The sequence below is a fragment of the Silurus meridionalis genome, chromosome 4 (assembly GCF_014805685.1).
Source record: "Silurus meridionalis isolate SWU-2019-XX chromosome 4, ASM1480568v1, whole genome shotgun sequence".
In the NCBI taxonomy this organism is placed as follows: Eukaryota; Metazoa; Chordata; class Actinopteri; order Siluriformes; family Siluridae; genus Silurus; species Silurus meridionalis.
The window spans coordinates 28954385-28976810 of record NC_060887.1 but is presented as its reverse complement, the minus strand read 5'-3'; the positions used below and the strand labels follow the sequence as shown (position 1 = coordinate 28976810).

Sequence of the window (22426 nt, the reverse complement as noted above, 5' to 3'; positions counted from 1 at the left end):
GAGTGTGACACTGTGTAGATAATGGAGATGATATCACGCTGCACACTGGCAGTTTTGCGGTCGGATTAGCCATATCACAGGCCTTTGCTGGTAATAGATTGTGTTAACAAGCTCCTGAGCATTGAGGGCTTATGGTTATTAGGTTAGATTTATTAGTCAATTAAGAGCCTGGAGTGAATGAAGGATGGAGGAGCTGAAGGCAGCATGGCAGGCTAAAGATGGATGTGTCGTGTGGAGTGGTTGGAACTGGGGAAGACTTACTTCATACTGTTTAATGATTCCATATGTCTGGATAGGCTCTCGCCATTTAAGAGCGATCTTCTCTTCATATGTGCTTCCCTGGATAGACTCGACGGGCACGGCACCTGGTACTGAAATTTAAAATAAATAAATATTGAAATGAAATATTCACTTAATCATATAGATTCATACTGGGAATATAGACTTTCTCATCTTCTTCTTCTTCTTTCGGCTTCTCCAATTAGGGGTCGCCACAGCAGATCATCCGTCTCCACAACCCCCTGTCCTCTACATCTGTGTCTGTCACACCAACTACCTGCATGCCTTCCTTCAACACATCCATGAACCTCCTCCTTGGCCTTCCTCGTTTCCTCAGCATTCTTCTACCGATATAACCCATGTCCCTCCTCTGCACATGTCCAAACCATCTCAATCGGGCCTCCCTCACCTTGTCTCCAAAACGTCCTACATGCGCTGTTCCTCTAATAAACTCATTTCTAATCCTGTCCATCCTCGTCACTCCCAATGAAAACCTCAACATCTTTAACTCTGCTACCTCCAGCTCCACCTCCTGCCTTTGCCACTGTCTCTAATCCATACAACATCGCAGGTCTCACCACAGTCCTATAAATGTTCTCTTTCACTCTTGCAGATACTCTTCCATCACATATCACTCCTGCCACTCTTCTCCACCCACTCCACCCTGCCTACACTCTTTTCTTTACTTCTCTAATAAATATAGACTTTCTCATGCTATGAATAAATACTCTCCTACAACCCTATCTTAGACAAAGGACTTCTCACTTTTAATGTCATTTTGATTACAGGTACGATCACAATAATTACATATAACTACCCATCTAACAGCATGGTGAAATGGAATATTCAATTATCCAAAGTTCTTTTAGCTCTCACTCTGCAAAACCTTCTCTACATATTTCCCCTGACCTCGGGATAACCTTGTTGTCTTGTTACAGACTCTCCGTCTTAACAGACTATTTCTTACCAAAGGCAGTTTCATAACAGACTAAAATAAACCAAAGGAAAGAGTTTTGCTCGCACACCATATACACCACAGCAAAACAAACCACCACTCAGGTCAAGGATGGATCAGAACGACCAAATACAACAACAAAAAAAAAAGAAGCAGAATTTTTCATTTCCGTAATCAAAGTGAAAGGTCATTGTTTATTTGCTCTCTCTGAATAACTAAGATGTTCAACAGGGAGCTGCTATCGTAATTGGTGCAATTTATAATGCTCAATATCTAACCATGAATTAGATGGAAAGTCGATACCCTTTGAAACCTTTCAGAGCATAAAGTTCAATCGCTATAAAATACATTAACTCAGGCAGTTACTATTAATCTTACAAAAATTTAATCCAAACTCTTACACTTGTCTTAAATGAAGAGCATGAAGTGGTTAAATAAAGCAGCAGTGCCGCTTATACAGATAATCATTAAGTGACATGAAAATTTCATAATCCCAAAAAAAAAAAGTTAATTAAACAATTTACCATCCTCGTCTGTGAGAAGATCTAGCTCCTGACTCTCCTTTTCACCCTCTCGGTTTCGCAGCACCAGCTTGACGCTGACGTTGGTGTAGGGCGACAGGTTACGGATAGTGTGTTGCGGAGTTGGGCTTTGCAACTCGTAGCACACTTCCTCTCGTTTTTCCTCCTTGCCGTTCACTTTGTAGCGATACTCCACTGTCAGGTTGTAGCTGTGGCATCGGGTCACGTTGTAGCCGAACGGCTCCCAGCGTACAGTGATCTGCCTGGACTGGATATCCACCACCTCCAACTGTCGAGGGCCGTGCATGGGGTCTGAGAGAGGAGGTAGTGACAAATCATTTATTACTGAGATACTAAAACACAATGAATTTCTCATGAAACAATACAAGTTCAAAAATAACATCCGATAAAACCTGCTCATTATTTAAATGTTTTATGTAGCAGTTTGAAAATATATTTATGCTATTTAATGCACATTGTCTGTATTCTGACTATAGCACATGTATAACCAGTTTAGGGTTTTTGTATATGGATTTTGATTTTGATTTTCTTGTGCCTCAACAAAAGATGCAACACACTGTTGGCCAGGAAAAACTAAGCAGCTAATAATCTCATTATTTACAGTACAGTGAAAGGCTGAGATTATGGATATTGTTCCATGGCACTTTCCATGGCATTTTTATAATCTTACATGTGAAAAAAATCTTTACTGGTTATGTCACATTTGACTGACTTTCTTTCCCCATGATTATTATATTATATATCCCAATACATTATATCCCAGTATTTAATACAAGTCATGAATTTATATATACAATCTCCAGTAAACGTTTGATCTTATTCATGGTGACTGGGCCTGAGACAGGAATACATGCTGGATGAGATGCCAGTCTAACACAGGGCACCAGGCACACACATTCACACCTGTGGGTAATTCTGCGAAATCAATCCCTATTCTGATTGGACAGATGGGAATTACCAGTAGATCTGCAATATTTGTTTATCTTTCATGCAAGTGTTGCTTTCTACACTATACCTGGTTTGATCTTGAAAGGTTACTGCCAGTGTACCCTTCAGAATCATTTTCCCATATCCTCATGTACCCATATTTTAATCAAATCAAATCAAATTTCACATACACATACATACAGGATACGACATACAGTGAAATGCTTATTACGAGGGTCCGGCATGAGGAAAAAATAAACCAAGAAAAAGAAGGCAGATAAATAAAGTATAAACTATATAAAGTATATAAAGATATATATGAGAAAAAAGGTGTATATACAAGGTTTGCTGATATGCATATGACAGTAAACAGTAAACAGTAAAAATTTTAGTTGGTTGATGTGATTGTCCTTAAAGTGGTAAAAAAATATATATATATTGGTTTCCTCCAACTTCACAAACAAATGCTGGTAAATGGATTGGCTTTATTAAATTCCTAAGCATGAATAAACGTGTTTATGTGTGATACTCGCTGATTTGGCATCCATTAAGGGTGGATCCCCGCTTTACGGACAGCGTTTCCAGTAAAATTAATCTCATGTACTCATGTAAAAAGTTTAAATTAATGCAGCAGCAACATATTTCCACTTTGCTACCTTTCATCAATGCAGATCTAAGTTAAGACCCTCAAATCTTAAATTGACACGTTAAACGGTACTCTTTCTCTGTTGGCTTAAGGAAGGGCTGCTACAATAAGAGTGTTGCAGCCGTTCCCCCTTCCTAGGCCCGGTTGGATGAACCCTGTCAGGGATCAGCGCTCATTTGCAGAAAACGTCTCCTGGGCAGACAAGCAGCTCAGGTTCTTCCCACCATCAGGTCTAATGAGAGACACATGCTGCCTGCACACACCTAGCACAGGCTCCCAGAGGAACTCCAGGTCTGGTAATAGGATCAATTTCCATCCTGGCTTCAATTTGTGGACCATTTCTGAGGAATTTAGCTCTAAAACACTACTTGCAGGGTATCTGGCTCTCACATACTGTAGACTGCTATTTTAACGAACAATGGGATGCACCACTAAGGTAATCTGGTGTGCTAGTAGTACACCCTGATGAGGACTGACGAGATCTAACAGCCTCTTGCTCCTTGTTAAAAGTTGTCACAGGGACAAAGCAGTAAGGTGAAGCAATATCACATAAGCCTCATAATTTTCCCACACTCCATGAACAAGAATATACAAATCACAAAACCTAAAAATAATTTGTTTCTGTGTTTCCTAACATTCCTTATCCAACATTATAATCTTTTTTATCTTTATCAAACACTTGATTAAAATGCTTTACATATGAAAAGCCAATTCCTCTGTACGAATGTCTTAGAGGAGATGTCTTTATATATTTATTCAAAACATGTAGAACCTAAAGATTAAAACAAGAAACTAGCAATGGAAAACTTTAATTAGAGTACTTGTAATAAAGCTCTGAAGAAGACTGTTACGGCATCTGAGGATATTTGTAGTGTGTAGGTAGAACGTAATGAGAGGACATGGCATTAATCACAAAAAAAACATGCAATCCAATTAAAAAGGTGAAAGTAATCCAATAATCACTTTCAAGGTAGTAGTTAATCAACACCAAAACAGAATAAGATACATCTGGTAAAAAGGGTCAGTGAATATTGGATTTATTTATTAATTTATTTTCCATATATCTTTCCAGGTTGGGGATCTCCAGTGGCAACAGGATGAGAAAGTCGGTCCTGACTATGCTATACTGTACCTGGCTGTAGATACTACAGTAGGGCCTCTGGGGATCCCCCAGGTATTCTAAGGCTACCGGGGTGATCGTTCTAAAAGGTCCTATCCTTGCCACTGGGTCTTTATCTAGAGGTATATTCCTGACACAGCTCTTGAAGCTGGCATGCTTTTTAGATAACAACCTCAACTGTCTGCTCTCCATTCAGAGATGAGAAGAAGCAGCTCTAGTTTAAAGCATTGATAAAGTCAAAATTTTGTTGCAATTTTTTTGCTACACACTAAAGTGAAAATATTTATTGGTGAAACACTTTTTATCGTATTCAGTTGTTTTTAATTGTTTTACAAATCAAATGTTCATGAATCCATATAAAGAACAATGTCTATTGTCTACTACAAAAATGTGACCTGAGGGGGTAAGTGTCTACATTTTCTTGTCCCAGGTTAAGATTTGTACTTTTCTTTGAAAAAAGAAAGATACAATGAAATGATCAACATATTGAAATACATTTTGGATTGTTTAGAATTTCAGTTCCAGTTAAAAAAAGGAAATCCTGCTGATCACCTTGTCATCTTGCTTTACCTCTATCACTTTAATATATTTAAAAAGCACATCGTGATCCATATCAGCAGTGCATCAGACACTAACTACAATTTTGATCTACCCCACAATCACTAACAGACATCTAGGTCATTTTTTTATTTTAACCCCAAAGTAAAATGAAATGATGGGAAAAAAAGTTAAAGGAGAAATACAAAACATTACGCTTATTACTGTATATACAGAAGAAATACAGAAAGTTAAATTGTTAGAAAGAAAACATTTAAATTGTTGTTGTTTATCAGAGACTCATTAGGTGTTAAAAAGCACTGAAATGAGTGAATCAGTTCTCCTAACGCATTTCAGTGAAGGTCACGTTTCTCAAACACTGTTTGATTAATATAACTGTCATCGTCTGCATACATGGAACAGGTTCTTATAATAATAATTTACATGGAAGTGGAAAAAAGAGGATGGTATAATTCATTTAGAGCACAGTAATCAACATCGCCAATCCCAAGAGAGCAGCAGCATCTTTCTCAAAAGACCTGTGTTCATTGAATTCGTATAGAGCAGCAATTTCCGCACACAAAGGAACTCAAAGTTCCTTTGCCTGCTGTTACGCCACAAGGAAAGAAGTGTCTTCGGTGAACTAAGTGCAACCGTGGGTTTGCAGCCTTTTCCATCACAACAGAGACGTTGATGCTGGAAGAACGGAGATGGCTTTCTGAGCAGGTGCGTGATTGGAAAATGCAAACAATGCCTTTTCTGTTCCTGCAGCCTTTGATGGCACTCCACAAGAGCCCATGACTACAGTCAGATGAGGGTTTGAGAAAGCCTCCCAGCATGAGAGCCAGGCCTTGTGCTCTTTGAAATGCTTTTGGCTTAGAATGGCAACAAACATCATCTCTAACTGAGCGGACTACAGCAGACGTTATATCAGACTGCAACAGGGAAACGGGTTAAATGAAACAGCTGGCATGAGATCTATATGTAGAGACATGCAAATTGGCTGCTTGTTAAATCCAAACACTGAGCTGCATTCAAATGTATAATTCGGTGCCAATGACAAGGTAAGGAGAAGCGTAAATTATACTGCCAGCCATGCACAAGTTCAGTTTGTCATATTGGAACCGGAAAATCTAAAAGAAATGCTTATATGTACAGCATATTTGGTGGCATTTGAAGTTTTAGGTGAAATTACCAGAGGTCTTCTTCTATTTTGTGCAATGTTATATACAGCATTAGAAAGTCTGTGTGTGTGTATATATATATATATATATATATATATATATATATATATATATATATATATATATACACACACACACACACACACACACACACACACACACACACACACAGTAAGTAATTTAATGTGCAGTTTGTATAGCAGTACGATTTACTGTTCTCTGTAAATAACTCTAAATAACTGGCAACAAAAATGAGTACACCCTGAGTGAACATGTCAAAACTGTCCAAAGTGTCAATATTTTGTGTGAGCACCATTGTTATGTAGCACTGCCTTAATCCTCCTGGGTATGGACTCCACCAGAGCTGCACAGGTTGTTGCTGGGATCCTCTTCCACTCCTCCATAATGACATCACAGAGCTGCTGGATGTTAGACACATGGTGCTTCTCCACCTTCCACATGGGAAGGCTCCTTCTGGGACAATGGCCATGCAAACAGACTTGTTGCTGTGTGCGGGGTCTGGTCTGAGCACTGACAAGCAGACTTTCTGCTTCTGCAACCTGTAAAGCAACGCTGGCAGCACTCATGCGTCTGTTTTTTTTAAGCCAGTTCTGCACCTTACACACAGCATGAAGACTCACTCAGTGATACCCGTCTTTGAAAACCTCTGTATGAACCTGGCCACTGTATGAACCTGGCCACTGTAACTCAGTTTCAGGGTGTTACTGATCTTCTTATAGTCTCGGCCATCTTTGTAGAGAGCAACAATTCTAATTCTCAAATCCTCTTTTCTTCTTCTTTCTCTTTTTCTCGTTTCTTTGCCATGAGGCGCCGTGTTGAACATCCAGTGTTCAGTATGAGAGAATTTTATTCAAAGCACAAAATTTTAACTGCTCTAATACAAGATACACAAATTTGCATGGTCCTGTCAAGCAGACAAAAACAAGAACATAATGAATAGGACATGTGGCTTTGCATGATTAAATAACGTACAGCTGTCATCACTTTGGGTGTACTCACTTTTGTTGGCAGCTATTTGTTCAGTTATTTTCAGAGGACAGTAAATCTGTACTGCTATACAAGCTGCACATTGACCAGTCTAAAATATATCCAAGTTTAATTTCTATAGTATTAGTATAGTATACCTGCATATCGCATACAGTACATGAGTAAAGAAAATAAAGTGTACTAGCGGTAGGTGGCAAGTAGCCTCTGATTGAAGACTCACTGTGAATGAGTGAGTGAGTGAGTGAGTGAGTGAGTGAGTGAGTGAGTGAGTGAGTGAGTGAGTGAGTGAGTGAATATGTGAGTGTGTATGAGAAGCCCTGTGATGCACTGGCCTCCCAATCCGATTGTACAATATCATCATAAATAGTTTTCCATGAGAGAGTCTTTAGAACGATTGTGATTGTGACCCTGACCAGGATAAAGAGGTTACCAAAAATGTATTAATGATGAATTAATAAAGCTCTACAGCGTAAGTCTATCTATTAGAACCAAAAATATTTGGTGAAGAATTAAGTGAAAAACTGCTTAAAACATTGAATTTAGTATAGAAAAAAGAGAATATTCGATTTTCTTTTCATTCCACTCTTTTTACTCTTTCATTCATATCTCCATCTCGAACATCAATAAAAGCATAGTGCCATATAGCGTGTAGTGGGAGAGTGGGAATGAAGAGTGTGAATGAGAGAGGAGGTCAGCCTGGATAGCCTGTAATGGCTGCCACCTGCTTTTGTGAGATGATGGCAATGGGTCTGATTGAGAGGTGACTTGGGGAGAGGAAAGTGCTATCTGCAGAGCGAGCGGGTGAAATTCCATGGCTGATTTTGAAAAGCGGCGATGAGTATGAAACACTGTGCATTATACAGATCCTGAGAAATGAGAATGAGAGAGAGAGAGAGAGAGAGAGAGAGAGAGAGAGAGAGATATAGAGAGAGAGAGAGATTACTGCTGCAGTGGACAAGAAAAGTTTTCCCATTCAGGACAGAGTGATATAGACACTGAAGTGCACATTAGCACATTTACTGATCTGAATCCAGAACTACTGGCGCCCTAGTCAGGCAACTGTGTCCGTTTTCACTTCCCATCTATATAATGACACCCATGAAATCAGCAGGAGTTGAGAAAGGTAAATAGGTAAAATAAGGTAAAATAAATAAATAAATAAATAAATTAAAAATTAAAAAGATTATTAGTTATAACACTGCAACCCCCACCCTTTTTTTTTTAACTCCCTTCATAAATGCCTAGTGTACTGAGCACACCAATAACTCACACTATTCTGCTGGATAACCTTTAACCTCACCAGAGCATCTATGAGGCCAATGAGGTCACCTCTATTAAAATATATCACGGAGGGCATTCATGGAGTCACTCAAAACAAGTTACACATCATAATTACACAAGAGAGGCTATTTGGAGGCCGTGCTCAAGCCAGCAGCTCAGACTGGAGCAGAAAAATGTGCACTGCATAATGTCATGGGGGGTTAAAACAGATTACTGTGCAATCTTTCATCACAAAAGCAAAAAAATACTCTAACAAATGAGCATTTATGATTTACCTGATACACTATATGGTTTGTGGACACCCGACTGTAAGATTCATTTGCTTTTTGAACATCCCATTCCACATTTAGTCCCCATTTGCTGTTATAATAACCTGCACTCTTTTGCACAGCTATTCCACTAAATTTCTGTAGTGTGTGTGAAGTCATTCAGTCACAAGTTCGTTGGTAATCAATAGTAGGGTGTGGAGGCTTGGAGTGTAGTCAGCGTTCCAATTCAATCCAAAAATGTTCAGTAGAGTTGAAGTCAGAGCTCTGTAGCATGTAAACTATGTCTTCAAGGAGCTGGTTTTGTGCACGGGGGGATTGTCATGTTGGAACAGGTTTGGGTCTTCTAGTGAAGAGACAATGAAATAGTACTGAATCCAAAGATGTCCTATTTAATTATCCGCCTCCAACCTTGTGCTAACAGTATGGAAAACAACCATATAAGGCTGGAAAAATCAGTTGTCCCAAGTCCATATAGTGTATTTGCTTGCAGGAAAACCTACAGTGTGTAGTTAATCTAAAAACCCAAAAACCATTTCAGAATGGAACCCGAGAACCATTTTAGAGAAAAAGAGAGTGGTGCAGTAAAACAATGTTGAAGCAATTTATAAGTATGCTGCTATTAGAATGGAATACAAGTCTTTCCACTCTATGGACTGATGGATTTGAAGAGAAATATAACTAAAAGGTTGACAAACTGTATTACATATCATTTCTCATATAACATGTTTCTAATTTCCACCCCTCAAAAACACCACAGTAATCAATCTACACTTTCACATATACCTGGACTTTGAAACATCTCAATTACATTTTTAAGCCATTGATTTCCTCCCTGCTTTCTCTGCTGGTCATAACTCATAGTGACAAAGAGTAAAGTGTGTAACAGCCTATTGATTAGCCTAAGCTGTGCAGCACAAAGAAAAACTCCACCAGACAAATTGTTGTTTATTTACACACATTATCTTTCGCTGATGCCCTCTTTTTGTGTTTGTGTGTGTTTGGAAGGAAGTTGGAAGAGAAGAGTAAGAGTTATACATATTTACTGCATATTGCAGTTAAACTTGATTTAATTTTCTTGCCTTTTTATCAGTGCAGTAAATTTTGTGAGGCCCAATCCTACAATCTTAAAATTACACAGGTCTAAAACACACAAACACATGCCGATGCACACACACACACACACACACCTTCTGCTTATGGAAGCCCTGTATTCTGTGTTAAAAGGAGTCCTAGCAGGCCATGTGGATGCTCTGCCCTGTAATTCTGCCCTGTGAGAAGATGCAAATGACCATTCGACTTGGCATGCCTAGCAATATGTCCATAGTTTTCAGAAGTACTGCTCTCCAAACAGCATTACAACACAACAATAAAAACGCCCACATTCCCTTAACTGAAAATGCCTTTGGATTTGGAATATGGTTAAAACTTTCTGAAAAGTTACACACTTTTTTCTTTACAAGTTGGGTTAGGACCAAAGGGTAGTATGGAGATTGTAGCTTTTGTAAGAAAAATAATAAAAATGTCTTGAAATCACATTTTTAATCCACATGGAATCCCATATAAAGGAACTGCCACATTTTTGGAAGGCACATACTTTTATATATAACGTTTGTAACCCAATACTTCAATCATTGAGCCACCACTGCCCTGGTAATATCAAATAAAAGTAAACTCTAATTCAGATAATAATTAAACATTCCTTCTAATGACAAGCAATAACAACAGTGTTGTATGATCACTACTCAATGACAATATCAGTGCTTAGTGCAAACTTGTGTTTTAGTTCCATGTGCATTTTTGCATCAGCTCTTGAGAATGGTGAGTAAGTGTAAAGCCGGCCAATATATATCCAGAAAGGACGCTTAAGACCCATCATGAAACAGCTTGAATGGCTTCAATCAGGAAAGGACCAATCTGAGCTCTCGTTCAGGTAATAGCTTCAAGGATCTGACACTCTTCTGTCATGAAAATTGAGGGTGAGGGGTCAAGGTTGACTGAGAAGTGAAATTTCATTATGCCTTAAGACTTAGCTAAGGGGCTTTGCACTGACACCCATCATAAATTCTGTAATGGATAGCAAGGAAACTGGATTTTTTTATTACCCCGTGCTTTGAAAGAGATGGTGGACATGTAGGTGACAGATGATGTCCTCCATATTTTGCTGAAGACAGATGTGAGAAGAGGCTAATAACCAAAAGACACGGTCAGCGTAGTGGCTTTTATTGCCTGCGAGTTTCAGCACTGAATTTTCTGTTCAGGTTAAGAGCCACTGAAATATGGATTGCTTAGTATTTTATTCAGTGGATATATCACATTTCTGCCAATGCAATCAAATAATTCTAATTTGACATTTAGGTACCAACTATTCACATATACCAAAGACTTGACATTTAAATAATGCTGCCTCTCATTAGCATCTCATCTTGGCCTTTTTGAACAGTGGTAATGGGTTGCACTGGCAACCTTTCTTCATTGAAGCCTCAGCTGTCCACTACACAAGTCGAGGTGAGTCATGAGAAAGAAAACTGGAGTTTCAATTTTACCATGAACATGCAAGAGTAGAAAATAATGCAATAATCCTGACTTTTCACTGACTACCTGCTCTGAAGCCTCGGAATTGCCCTAGTGATGTACGGAGAGCACTGGGACAGAATAAAGGTATTAGTCCTGGATGAAGGAGAACAAATGGGCCGTGGATGTGGACATACTTTTTTATCCTGAATATAGGTCGGGTGATTTAATTGGCACAGAGAGATAGAGAGATGTTATCGTCTTTTTGTCCTCTTCAGCATGCCAGAACAACACTTGTGGTCCAGCAGATCAATGCTTGCTTCGTCAGTGCAAGGCTTTCTCTAGGATTGTGATCTAGGTGCCTTGTGAAAGTGCTCTGCTAAAATAATGCTAAAGATTTATAATCATTTGTAATTTAGCTTTATTCTGGTACAGAAACCGACCCGAGGTGTAGGAGTGAAAGCTAAGTTATAATTTTTTGGTATGGATTTAGACCTATTTTCTCCCCGAACTGGTAATTTTCCAACCCACCAGCTAGCACTCCCTTATTACACGACAGCTATCAAACAGCGAATAGCAGTCATGTGTCGTCTAAAACCCATGAACCAACTGCAGTTTTTTTAACTGCTGTGTCACAGAAGAACAAACAAAAACTGTGACCCTCTTCCACATACATAAGCTAACAGGCAACAATAAATGTTTAACGTCAGGAAGATCATGGAGAATGCCTTGTATATCTTCCAATCAAAAATCTCTGATGGTTTGGTCATTGTCAGCAATAAAAAGCTTATGAAATAATTTCTTAAGGTTTTATAATAAAGATTTACTTGGTTGATGTTTAATATTCAATATTCAATAAAATAAATGATCACTGGTTATTTTTCTACTATTGACATTAAAACTGTATTAGATGATGAAGATATGTGATGTGATTTGATGTGATGAAGATAAAATATCTGAATTGCCCTAAATAAACTCTCTGGGAAAACTCTAGTTGCCTAGCACCAAAAGGTACCTTACAGAAAAGCATTCATTACAGAGTTTTACATACAGTTTCTCCCAGAGGCACATCCCAAGATCGCTTAATGAGTCTAGTTGGACCTAAGAGGGTATACCTGCAACCACAGGTTTGCATATAAATTTTTCATGGTCACATGATCACTTCAGCAGCAGTACATGTGAACAATTTGATGACTGAAATCCTGCCCTGTTTATCTTTACTGTCTTTTCACTCTGTCACACTATGTTATATGTGGAACAGATTTCAGCTCTGGCTCTGAATTGAGTTAACGAGGTTATGAGAATAAATATTTGTGCTTTTTAAAGCAAGTTACCAAACAATAATTGACATTTTTTTTTACATTGATGCCATTTTTGAGAAACCAAGCTCTGAGTGGAGAGAAATCAGTATCCATGGCTGTATTTATTCAAAACAATATATGTAACATGATCTTACTGCGAAAAGAATCAAACTAAAACAAAATTCTTACATTTAAAGGTCATTCGGCATGCTGTATTTAGAAGCAACATTGCTAATATTGCTTGTAAGAAATTCTTAGTATGCAGAAAGAAGAAAAGAAAAGAAATTCCAGCCATATTCCACCACATTTTATCAATGGAATACATTTTCTGTCACTCAGATCTAAATGTCTTTGTTGGTAGCATAGAGACTAGCGTCATACTGTGATCTTAGTAGATACTGTCCTAAACCACTGCCAACAACAAATTTTCACAATTCCGTGTTCCATACTGCATGCAGGTGATTCTGGAGAGAATGTGTGAACATAAGCTAGCAAGCTAATCATATAATCAGCAAGTAGCAACTATTAAGACAATGCAGTAAAATGCAGGGATAAAATATAGCTCCAACACCTCTACTATATTCATGTTCTTGTGCTGTTATTTATCTTCAAACACACGTTACATTTATGATAACCAGGCCAAAACTGAATGTGTACTGTTTCAATTGTCATGGAAAGTTCAACTGAGGAATTTTGGAGGCTGTGCTGTGACAGTACAGATGTGCCTGTTAATGCAGCGAAAAGACAGCACTTCACATTGAATGAATGTCCACTGACAGAAATGCCTCTAAAACAGAGACAGGAAGCACTACCATTCTGATCACAGAGGCCTTTAGAGGATGCTTCGTAGAAAAGGCAAAAAACAGGGCGCTTATCAAAAACACAACCTAAGGCAGGATGCCACTAGAGGATGCATTTCATGGTCGTGTCGGATTCTCACCTGCCTATAGTGTGATCTCCTGTCACTTAATTTGATTGCTCTAGAGCCATGCAGCGCTGGCCCAGCTGGGAGAGAGTACGCCAGTGATTCACTATTAGCAACCCGGTTTCTCTCGACTATTATTAAAAAAAAATCGGCAATTGAAAAAAGGGCAGCAAGAGGATTCATGCAATATCAACACTACCATCTGGGTAATAACGAGGCTTTCATCCTTATCAAAGGCCTTTTCATGGCTGACGGAAGCAGAGCAATAATGATGGCTTTTTGACAACCGACAATCAAAACTCAATTTCTCTCCCGAGTGTGTTCTGCTACACAATGGCACCGCTGCAAACATGGCACACTCCTCATGGCACTGCATGTCACTGTGAGAGCTGCTTTCCGGCACAAACCCGCCATGAAAACAGCCACGTCTGTGGCGCAGCTGCCATTTTTTTTATTCATAACACATGTTTAGACGTTTGCTTCCCAAAAGGTTGGCTTTGATGCATCTTCATTCACTTCCTGTACTGATGTCAGTTTCTTTGTGAATAATGCGAGTTGATGTCATAGTTGCCATGGAGTGAAATTGCTGCATGAAATGTGCGTTTGTACCCACTAGAGAGACGAAAAGTTAAAAAGTAAATATTCTGTAACTTTGCACATTTATATGCAAGAATGTAACCCACTTTAGGCAATAAAACATTGATCTATTATCAAGCTCATCTGTATTTTGGCTTAAGGAATGTACTCAATATATGTATAGATAAAATATATTGTATTGCTTAAAGGTGCAAATTACAAACAAATAGTGTCATTATGTTGCAATGAAGTAGACTTGTTAAATAGAATAGAATAAAGTTGAAGACACACACTTGTATAGTATGCCTTTGGATGTGGTAGCATTAAATTTCCACTACAATTGAACTAGAAGACTCATACCTGTTCCAGCATGAAAATGCCCCTGTGCACATAGCCAGCTCCATGAAGATATTTTTCACATGGGTTTGAGTGAAAGATCTTGAGAACCTTACTGAACACGATCGGAATAAATTACAATGCTGACTGCACCCCAGGTCTCCTCACCCTACATCAGTACTTGGTTTTACTAATGCCCTTGTGGTTGAATGATCAAAAACCTCTGTAAGCACACTCCAAAATCAAGTAGAACATCTTCCCAGAAGAGCGCAGGATATTATAACTGCACATGGGAACTAAATGTGGAATGGGATGTTCAAAAACCACATACGAATCTTATGGCCAGGTGTCCACAAACATTTGTCCATATAGAGTATTTAGTGGTAAAAACGATCTTGAGAAACATCGCTCAGGGTTTCTGCATTGTATGAGGGCTCAAAATTAGGTATAAATTAGGAATGTAACACGAAAATCGAGCTTTGTCTGTTTACTGCTATAAATATATGATTTCAGATTTAAACTTAAGTAAGAATTACCTCAAAGAAAAAGGCTATATCAACCATGAGCAATGTTACATTATATTTGTACCTGCCTACATTATTTTCTTACAAGTTCAGTTTCTCAATTACTTAAATATGAATAAATTAGTAGTCCAATTTACAATACTGACCAGACAGCTGCTAAGGATGCTATAAATGCCTTACTTTTTTTCAGGTTAAGGAACATAGATGTCTTTGTTGTTCTAAATATTTTATTTGTATTTAGTTACACCCTTAATATAAATAGTTAAAGTGCCCTAGCTGTTATTTTTTGGTTTCTGGCTCAAACTGTCAAATAAATCAAAAGAAGCTTACATTTGAAAGAAGTTTGGATAAATCATATTAGTTACTTTAAACAAATAGACCAATCATGTGGCCAAAGACAGACAAAGACAAATCTGTTTTTGACTTATCCAGTCTTAAGAAACGAACAACATATTAGCCAGTCGTGTAAACATGTCAGCGTTAAAGAGAATTAAAGCTCAGTTCAAATAAGGCCTTGCTTGAGAAGACAGAAAGATGTCTAAGGTGTGCTCTCACAAACAACAGGTCCTCTATGTCAGTGTGTCTGGACATGACCAGAGGTGCTATCCTGAGAAATAGCCCATTTAAGGCAGATGGGATTGCTCTGGGTTTGAAATGTAGACTGCATAATGATGTCTGGAAGCAAGCTATAAGACTCCAGCTCTTTATGGTGAGTTGGGGGATAAACATGGTTCCTGGGCATTCTGAAACCCTAGATCTGATGATTAATAAGGGCAGCTTGGGACACAGGAAAAGGGGCAAAAACAGACCAAGGATTCCTGGAAAATGAATGTGAGCTTTAAGGGAAGTGTTGATCTGCTTTCAAAAAAACTGTGGAAAGATAAGGTTCCTAAGGAATCTCAATGTTCGGAACATAACATTCAGAAAATTTCACATCCACATTTAGACTATACATGTTATTTCCTGACATGCTAAAATTTTACATGTCAGGCCTCACACCCCACAGATATAACAGTGAAATATGTTCCCAAGTAATTTAGGACTATAGTAGGGCATGGAATATCAAGTTAAAGTTGTTTGAGGTCCAGCATTCCAGTACCATTCTCACCCATATTTAATTACATATAACCACATAGTATATCAGTGTCTGCTGGCTTGACACCGACGACCTTTTTAAGACTTTTTTTACTCAAGACCCTGCATACATTTTTGCAGAATGAAAACCTGAAAGAAATCAGAAAAGATTTTGTTTATGAGCAAAAACAAAAAAATACTTGACCAAAAAACTCATACAAAAAAGAGCCCATTTTACCACCCTTATGGTTCTTTATTAATAATCCCGCTAATATTAAAAGAAATAAGAAAAGTCCATGGTATTAAGGCTGTAAATAATGAAAGAACGGCTGGAATTATCTATAACAAAGGATAAAGTGGAGTTGAATCTGTGTATACGGGCCAGATCTGGGACCGCAGGCTATACAATAATGAAACTGAGAGCTGGCGTAAATGAGAGGATCTTTCCTTCATTTCCTCCAAGCATTTTGTATTATATCTAACTTTCATACACATTAGTCCCCCCAATAAACCACATAACTGAACTTAGGCACGCTTGCATGCTGATTCCAGTAACTCTGGCTCTGTTTAACCTGGGGCACTTCTATAAATGCATTTAGTATGGAAGCCAAAGTAGCCCCACTTGGTCATCAGTTTCTGAAAAAATAGTGCCACTGTTTGATGATGGCCCTAAACCTAATAAAAAGTATGAAAGAATAAATGAACGTCCATCTGCTAAGAATACCCTGGTCCCTATTGCACTCAAGACTGAGATGTAAGAAACAAATTTAGTCTATTTCCCTTTCCCTTTAAGTCTTCCTATTTATCAGTACCTAGGGTGTTTTTGTCAAGATAAATAATGGCATAACACTACACTTGCAAGAGAAGATGAGTATGTCAGCTTTCATTTGAGCAGCAGTAACAGCTATTGGGCAACATATGCAGAGGAGTTGATGCAGGACAGACAAGGGGGGGGGGGAAACAGAAAATTGCATTGCCTGTTCAATAGGCCAATGAGATTAGGCAGAAAGAAAAATTATCATAGAAATGATATTTTTGAGACATTGTCAAAAAAAAAAAAAACCCTGATTGTATTCAGGACATGGAAGAATTGTCACAATAAAAACACAATAAAACATCTTTTTGTTCCTTTAAATAAAAGGTGTGCATAAAAAAAACCTCTTCTTTTGAAAATATGATTTTCTCATTGTCTGTGTGGGAGTATTTATGACGCATGGCAAATACTGTGTGAATTCTTGATGTGCCAGATAATAGTGCATGTCTGTGTACACTGTACATGAAACAAGAATTTTATGTATTCTTTAGTACTCTAACAGAAGTTCCTCCAAGGCTATGGAAGCTGCCAGGAATGTCATTAGTATTCATACTGCATACTCGTTCCCCAGGTCCCTGCACATGTTTAGAAATGTCTTATTTTCCAAGGGTACATTGTAATGTACTGCATTGCACAGTATGTAACTCGTTTATATAAACGATGTATTAAATGTTAGAAAGAAAAACTTTTCTAGTAATTTTGTCTTTGCAGAAAAGTTTGGAATAAATGGTAATATGAATATGAATATACGTACATCTACGTGACAGAAAGCATAATGTCACACTATGATGGAAAGTAAAACCTCAGGGGAAATCGGATTTCTCAGAGTTCACTGCTCATACGTGTGCTAGGCGTTTCTATGATTACTAAGGACAGCACTGAACACAAAGCATAAAGTTGGATATGATAGTACATTCACATTCGCATAGCACAAAAATCTAAGTGCAAAACCTTGAAACTGATTTTTAATTAATGCCTTGAAAAAAATATTTAATTTAAAGCTTTTATAAACAGTTTGGTATCTATGTATTATAGGACACAAAGCCACAATGCTTTGACCCTCAATACACAAAAAAAAAGATATATATGATATTTAGTTCTATTGTTTTATTGGATGTTCAGTGCCATGCATGCATTTCAGTGGCATAATACATTTGAATGGTTTAATGTAATTGCATGATGTGTAAAAATTAAACAAAGCATGACACAAGACTTGTGATATAAAGATTATGAGTTTGATATAGTTTTTCATTTTATCACACTTATTCTGGCATTTTTCTACACAGTTTTGTAATTCTTGAATCTGATTGGTCCAGTTTTTTATAACTCAGGGGTGGGGCCAGGGGTGGGGCCAGGGTGTGTCATTGCTTTATTGTTTCTTAAGTAATCAATAATTGACAGTGATTTGTATACTAACCATGCCATGTATTAAAGTCTAATAATAACAGATGACTAATTAAAGGAGTCTCTGTTGTCAGCACTTGTCAGCAAACTGTGTAATTTTTAGTTTGTTTAATGGATCACAATGTTGCGTTCTTCAGGATCTTGGTAACAGGAGAAAGTAAAGGAATGACAGTGTATAGCTACTTTCGAAATAACAGGAACTACTGCAACTTGATTCTTCTTCATAAATAAAAAAATGTAGTTGCTGACAATCCACTCTGTTATAAAGGGAATAAAACAATATGGGAATATAATTAACTTCTATAGCAGAATGTGCTGTTGTGTTTTATCTTATTCAGTGAATCTTTCCTATTTCCTACTTATAACCCACTAGTGTAAAGACAAAATAAAAACAGTCAATGGCAAAGCTAAAACAATGTTGCGTATGGGTTTGGTTAAAAAACATTTTTAAGGACAGTGAGAGCAGCCAAAGTTATCTCTAGCAGGCCTGTTGTGTTTTACAGCCCTGTGTGGGACTGTGTGGTTACAGTAATTGAGATGTCACTGTGCTTTATAATCCAATAATGGACAAGGCTTTGCTTTGCAATCTGTTTGGCTTGGGCTTAGGTTGTGAAAATAAACTGTGTGCATGTGTGTGTGTGTGCATATGTATGTGTATGTGCATTTCAGGGAGGCTGGGGCCACTTAGTTGTTGTGCATTCAGCACAAATTCCAGTCCCTAATACAGGCCAAATCTCCAGCAACACTGGGTGTCTAGCTGAAAGCGTACGGCTTGAATAGTCAATCTGAGCATCTCCCTAATGTGAGAGCGGACACCACCAGCAGCCTGCAGCACAATAATGTGGTCAGCGAGCAGACTGGCAAAGTAAAAATTTCGTTTGTGATGGCCATGGGGAAGGAGCTCACAGTGCTGATCAGAAGCTGAGACTTTTCACTTCGCCTGTCTCTTATCTGTCTGCAGAGGACAGTTCCCTAAGGTAGTGATTGGGGTCAGAGCAGGTGTATGTACAAGCCTTGTGCATGGTTACAGCAACCTGTCTTTGCCCATTGCAGCTGTTAAGAGAGAGATAGAGAGAGCACTGAAACACTGCGAACACGAATTTACGGAGAGCAGACGATCTGTTCTGCCTCAACAGGGGGAATACAGGATGTCACGCTAAGCTCTGGCAAACTCCTGCAAAATGAAATGTGACAAATGGTGACAAGTTAGCGAATCAGGTTCCCTTTATTATTCCCTCATTCTCTCTCTCTCTCTCTTTCACACTTCCTGTCCAAATTTCTCTCTCGGATAGTCTGAAGCACTTGACTAGCAGAGCATGTGAACGTGAGGCTGTAATTGACAAATTTTGATGGGCACCCGAGTGGCAAGCTCCCATGGTGCCTGGCGGAGACTGAACAATACCCTCCAAATGCAACAGAAATTGTACGAGAGAATTGTATAATCTGACACACACGCACAGACACACACACACACACACACACACACACACACACACACACACACACACACACACACACACACACACGAATGCACTCTAACACTCAATCTTGAACAATCTTGATCAGAGTTCTTGGCCTTGACTATTTTATCTGAACACTGAACATCTCATGATTTTAACAACACAATCACATCTACATTTACTCCACAATTTATGTTCAAGGTGCACGGTTTATTTCCGTCTGCGAGAGATATACAACAGGCCCTTTCACCAAAGCACTTCAACCGCTGATAAGAGTCGCAGCAGCTATGGAGGCCGGATGATAGCAGTGCGCCATACTTCTTCCCCTGGTATTTTCTCCAATCTGATCGTTTTTCTTGTGGGGAGCAACAGTTTCATTTTGAAGGTGACTTTCAAGAGTGTTTTGCTCTCTCTCTTTCTGCACTTCTCTGGCTGTCTCCCTTGCAGTCAGGCCTATATGAGATTTAGTATTTCATTTCCACTGGGATCATCATATTTAATTTGCCTGCTGGGAGGAGTGAGGCAGGGAGGAGGAGAGTATGTGTGGGTCTGTGCATGTGTGGGTGTGATAGAGAGCAGGAGAGTCAGGCAGGGGGATCATTTATCATTCATTCAGATAATGATAAATGCTAAATATCTGCAGTTTTTTTCTTGCATTCCATATATCTTGAAGTATATGACCATTACATATTACTCCTGGAAGAAACCATCAAACATGTCAGATTATAAAACATGTCTTGTATCCTTCTCTCACTCTTCTCTTAAACCTCTAGTACCTTATGCACTGGGATATTAACCTATACAGAATACATACATTATCTATACTAGCATACATACAAACACATTTGCTACATAAAAAGCATATTGCATACAAACACATGTTTGTGGACATCTGACCATAAGATTAGTATGTGAGTTTGTGGATTCCACATTAAGATGTTCCACTAGATTTTGGAGTGTGATTTGTGCTCATCACAAGGGTGTTAGTGATGATGGGTGAGTAGGCCTGTGGTGCCATCAGCATTCCAATTCATCCCAAAAATGTTAAATAGGGTTGATGTCAGAGCTCTATAGCAGCCCTATCATGATCTTCCACTCCAAACCATGTACAGTAAACCATATCTTCATTAAGCTCACTTTGTGCACACAGGAATTGTCATGCTGGGACACGTTTGGGTTTTCCTTGTTCAAATGAAGGGAATAGAATTACATATGGCTGGAAAAGTCAGGTGTCCCAATACTTTTGTCCATATAGTGTATATTTAAATAATGACTGTCATTGAAAAATACGAAAATATTCGAGATATGGACACACCTAATATCCTACCTAAAAAAAAAGCTAAAAGAAAAACACTTTCTAAAAAGGCTTTTAAGAGCTTGTTGGAGTTTTGAGTATGTAGTTGTCTTTGGTACCCAGAGAAAAGAGAGTGAGGGGACAATAAAACAGGAGCCGGAGAGATAAAATGGTTCGGAGGGAGCCAAGCGTGAAAATCAGGCGTGTTATGAGAAAAGGATATGAGGCAGAAGCTTGGACGAGGAAATGGAGATGGGGAAGGAAAAAGAGACACCGGAATGAGTCAAATGTAGCAACAGGGCAGCAAAGTGGAAGATATATGAGAGTACATTTGCAAAGAGACTATTAAAAAGCCCTTGAGGACATGTAGAACATACACAGCGCAAGCTTTTAAAACAGGGCCTTGTTTTTGCAAACAGTTCACAACCAGCCATCCGCTACACAGTTCCATTAGTTACTGGAATGGACAAATGTCTTGTAATATCAGAGTATAATGAGGTATTACAGTAATAATTAAAGTGCAATTTGTGGAGTGGGGTGAGAAGCCGAAGTCTCTATTTCAGCAGTGTTGTAAGAGCGACCAGTGAGCAGTCAAATCTTCTTATGTTTAAATTGAAATGGAATTGAACTTACATGGATAATGCGTATGATCTATGCTCCAATCTAAATGCTCATATTTGTTTTATTATTCATTAATTTTTTTTTTTTTTTTTTCATTTAACTAAATGGAAAGGAAAACAGTAAATATATGTGGGTTGCAGTTTTCTTTGGACCTGTATTTGATCATTTATAAATGCTATTTATAAATGCTTATAATCTTGTTTCATCACCTTTAAGTTCACACACACACACACACACACACACACACACACACACACACACACACACACACACACATACAGATAGGAAAGTCAAATTTTGTCAGGCAATATCTACAATGTGTACTTTGTGCAAAAGATGTTAGTGTCCTGGCATATGTGCATGTCCGTGTGTGTGCTGATTGTGTTGGCACACATTTAAACCCCCCCATGTTTCCATTAGCCACACCCTGCTCTGTGGCAGAGGAGTAAATGGGTTGTCAGGATTGAGTGAAGTTTTAAGTTTGGCAGTCAGAGAGCTGCTGCACTCGAAAAGTAATACAAATGACCAGAATTAAACTGAGCAATGAGCCTACAGATCCCATCTCTCTTTCTCTCGATCTAACTCTCTCTCTTTCTCTCTCCCTCTCCTCTCTTCTACACACATGGACGAGGCTGAGTGAAAACCGCCTGAGATAAAAAAAAAAAAAAAAGAAGGTGGCTAAGGTAATGTAGCGAATATGTTCAATTTGAAGTTTTTTCGCAGTGAGGTCGTTTTATAGATTTAATTCATGAAGTGCATCATGAAATCATCCCATCTGTGCAATAGGGGACGTCTTTGATATGACTGTGTTCAGTTTCATAGTTCATCAGTCAAACAA

At 38.4% G+C, this 22426-nt stretch overlaps 1 protein-coding gene across 15 annotated transcripts in view; it reads right to left on the bottom strand.

Annotated features, from left to right (window-relative positions):
• The window catches only part of ptprma (protein tyrosine phosphatase receptor type Ma), a 204258-nt gene that overhangs the window by 78359 nt on the left and 103473 nt on the right, over window positions 1-22426 (bottom strand). For all 15 annotated transcript variants that reach the window (XM_046846529.1, XM_046846530.1, XM_046846531.1 and 12 more), the window contains exons 8-9: window positions 1759-2067; window positions 262-371 (exon numbers count right to left, since the gene is read on the bottom strand). In XM_046846529.1, coding sequence (XP_046702485.1) covers window positions 262-371; window positions 1759-2067 — 419 coding nt within the window. The remainder of the gene's footprint in view (window positions 1-261; window positions 372-1758; window positions 2068-22426) is intronic.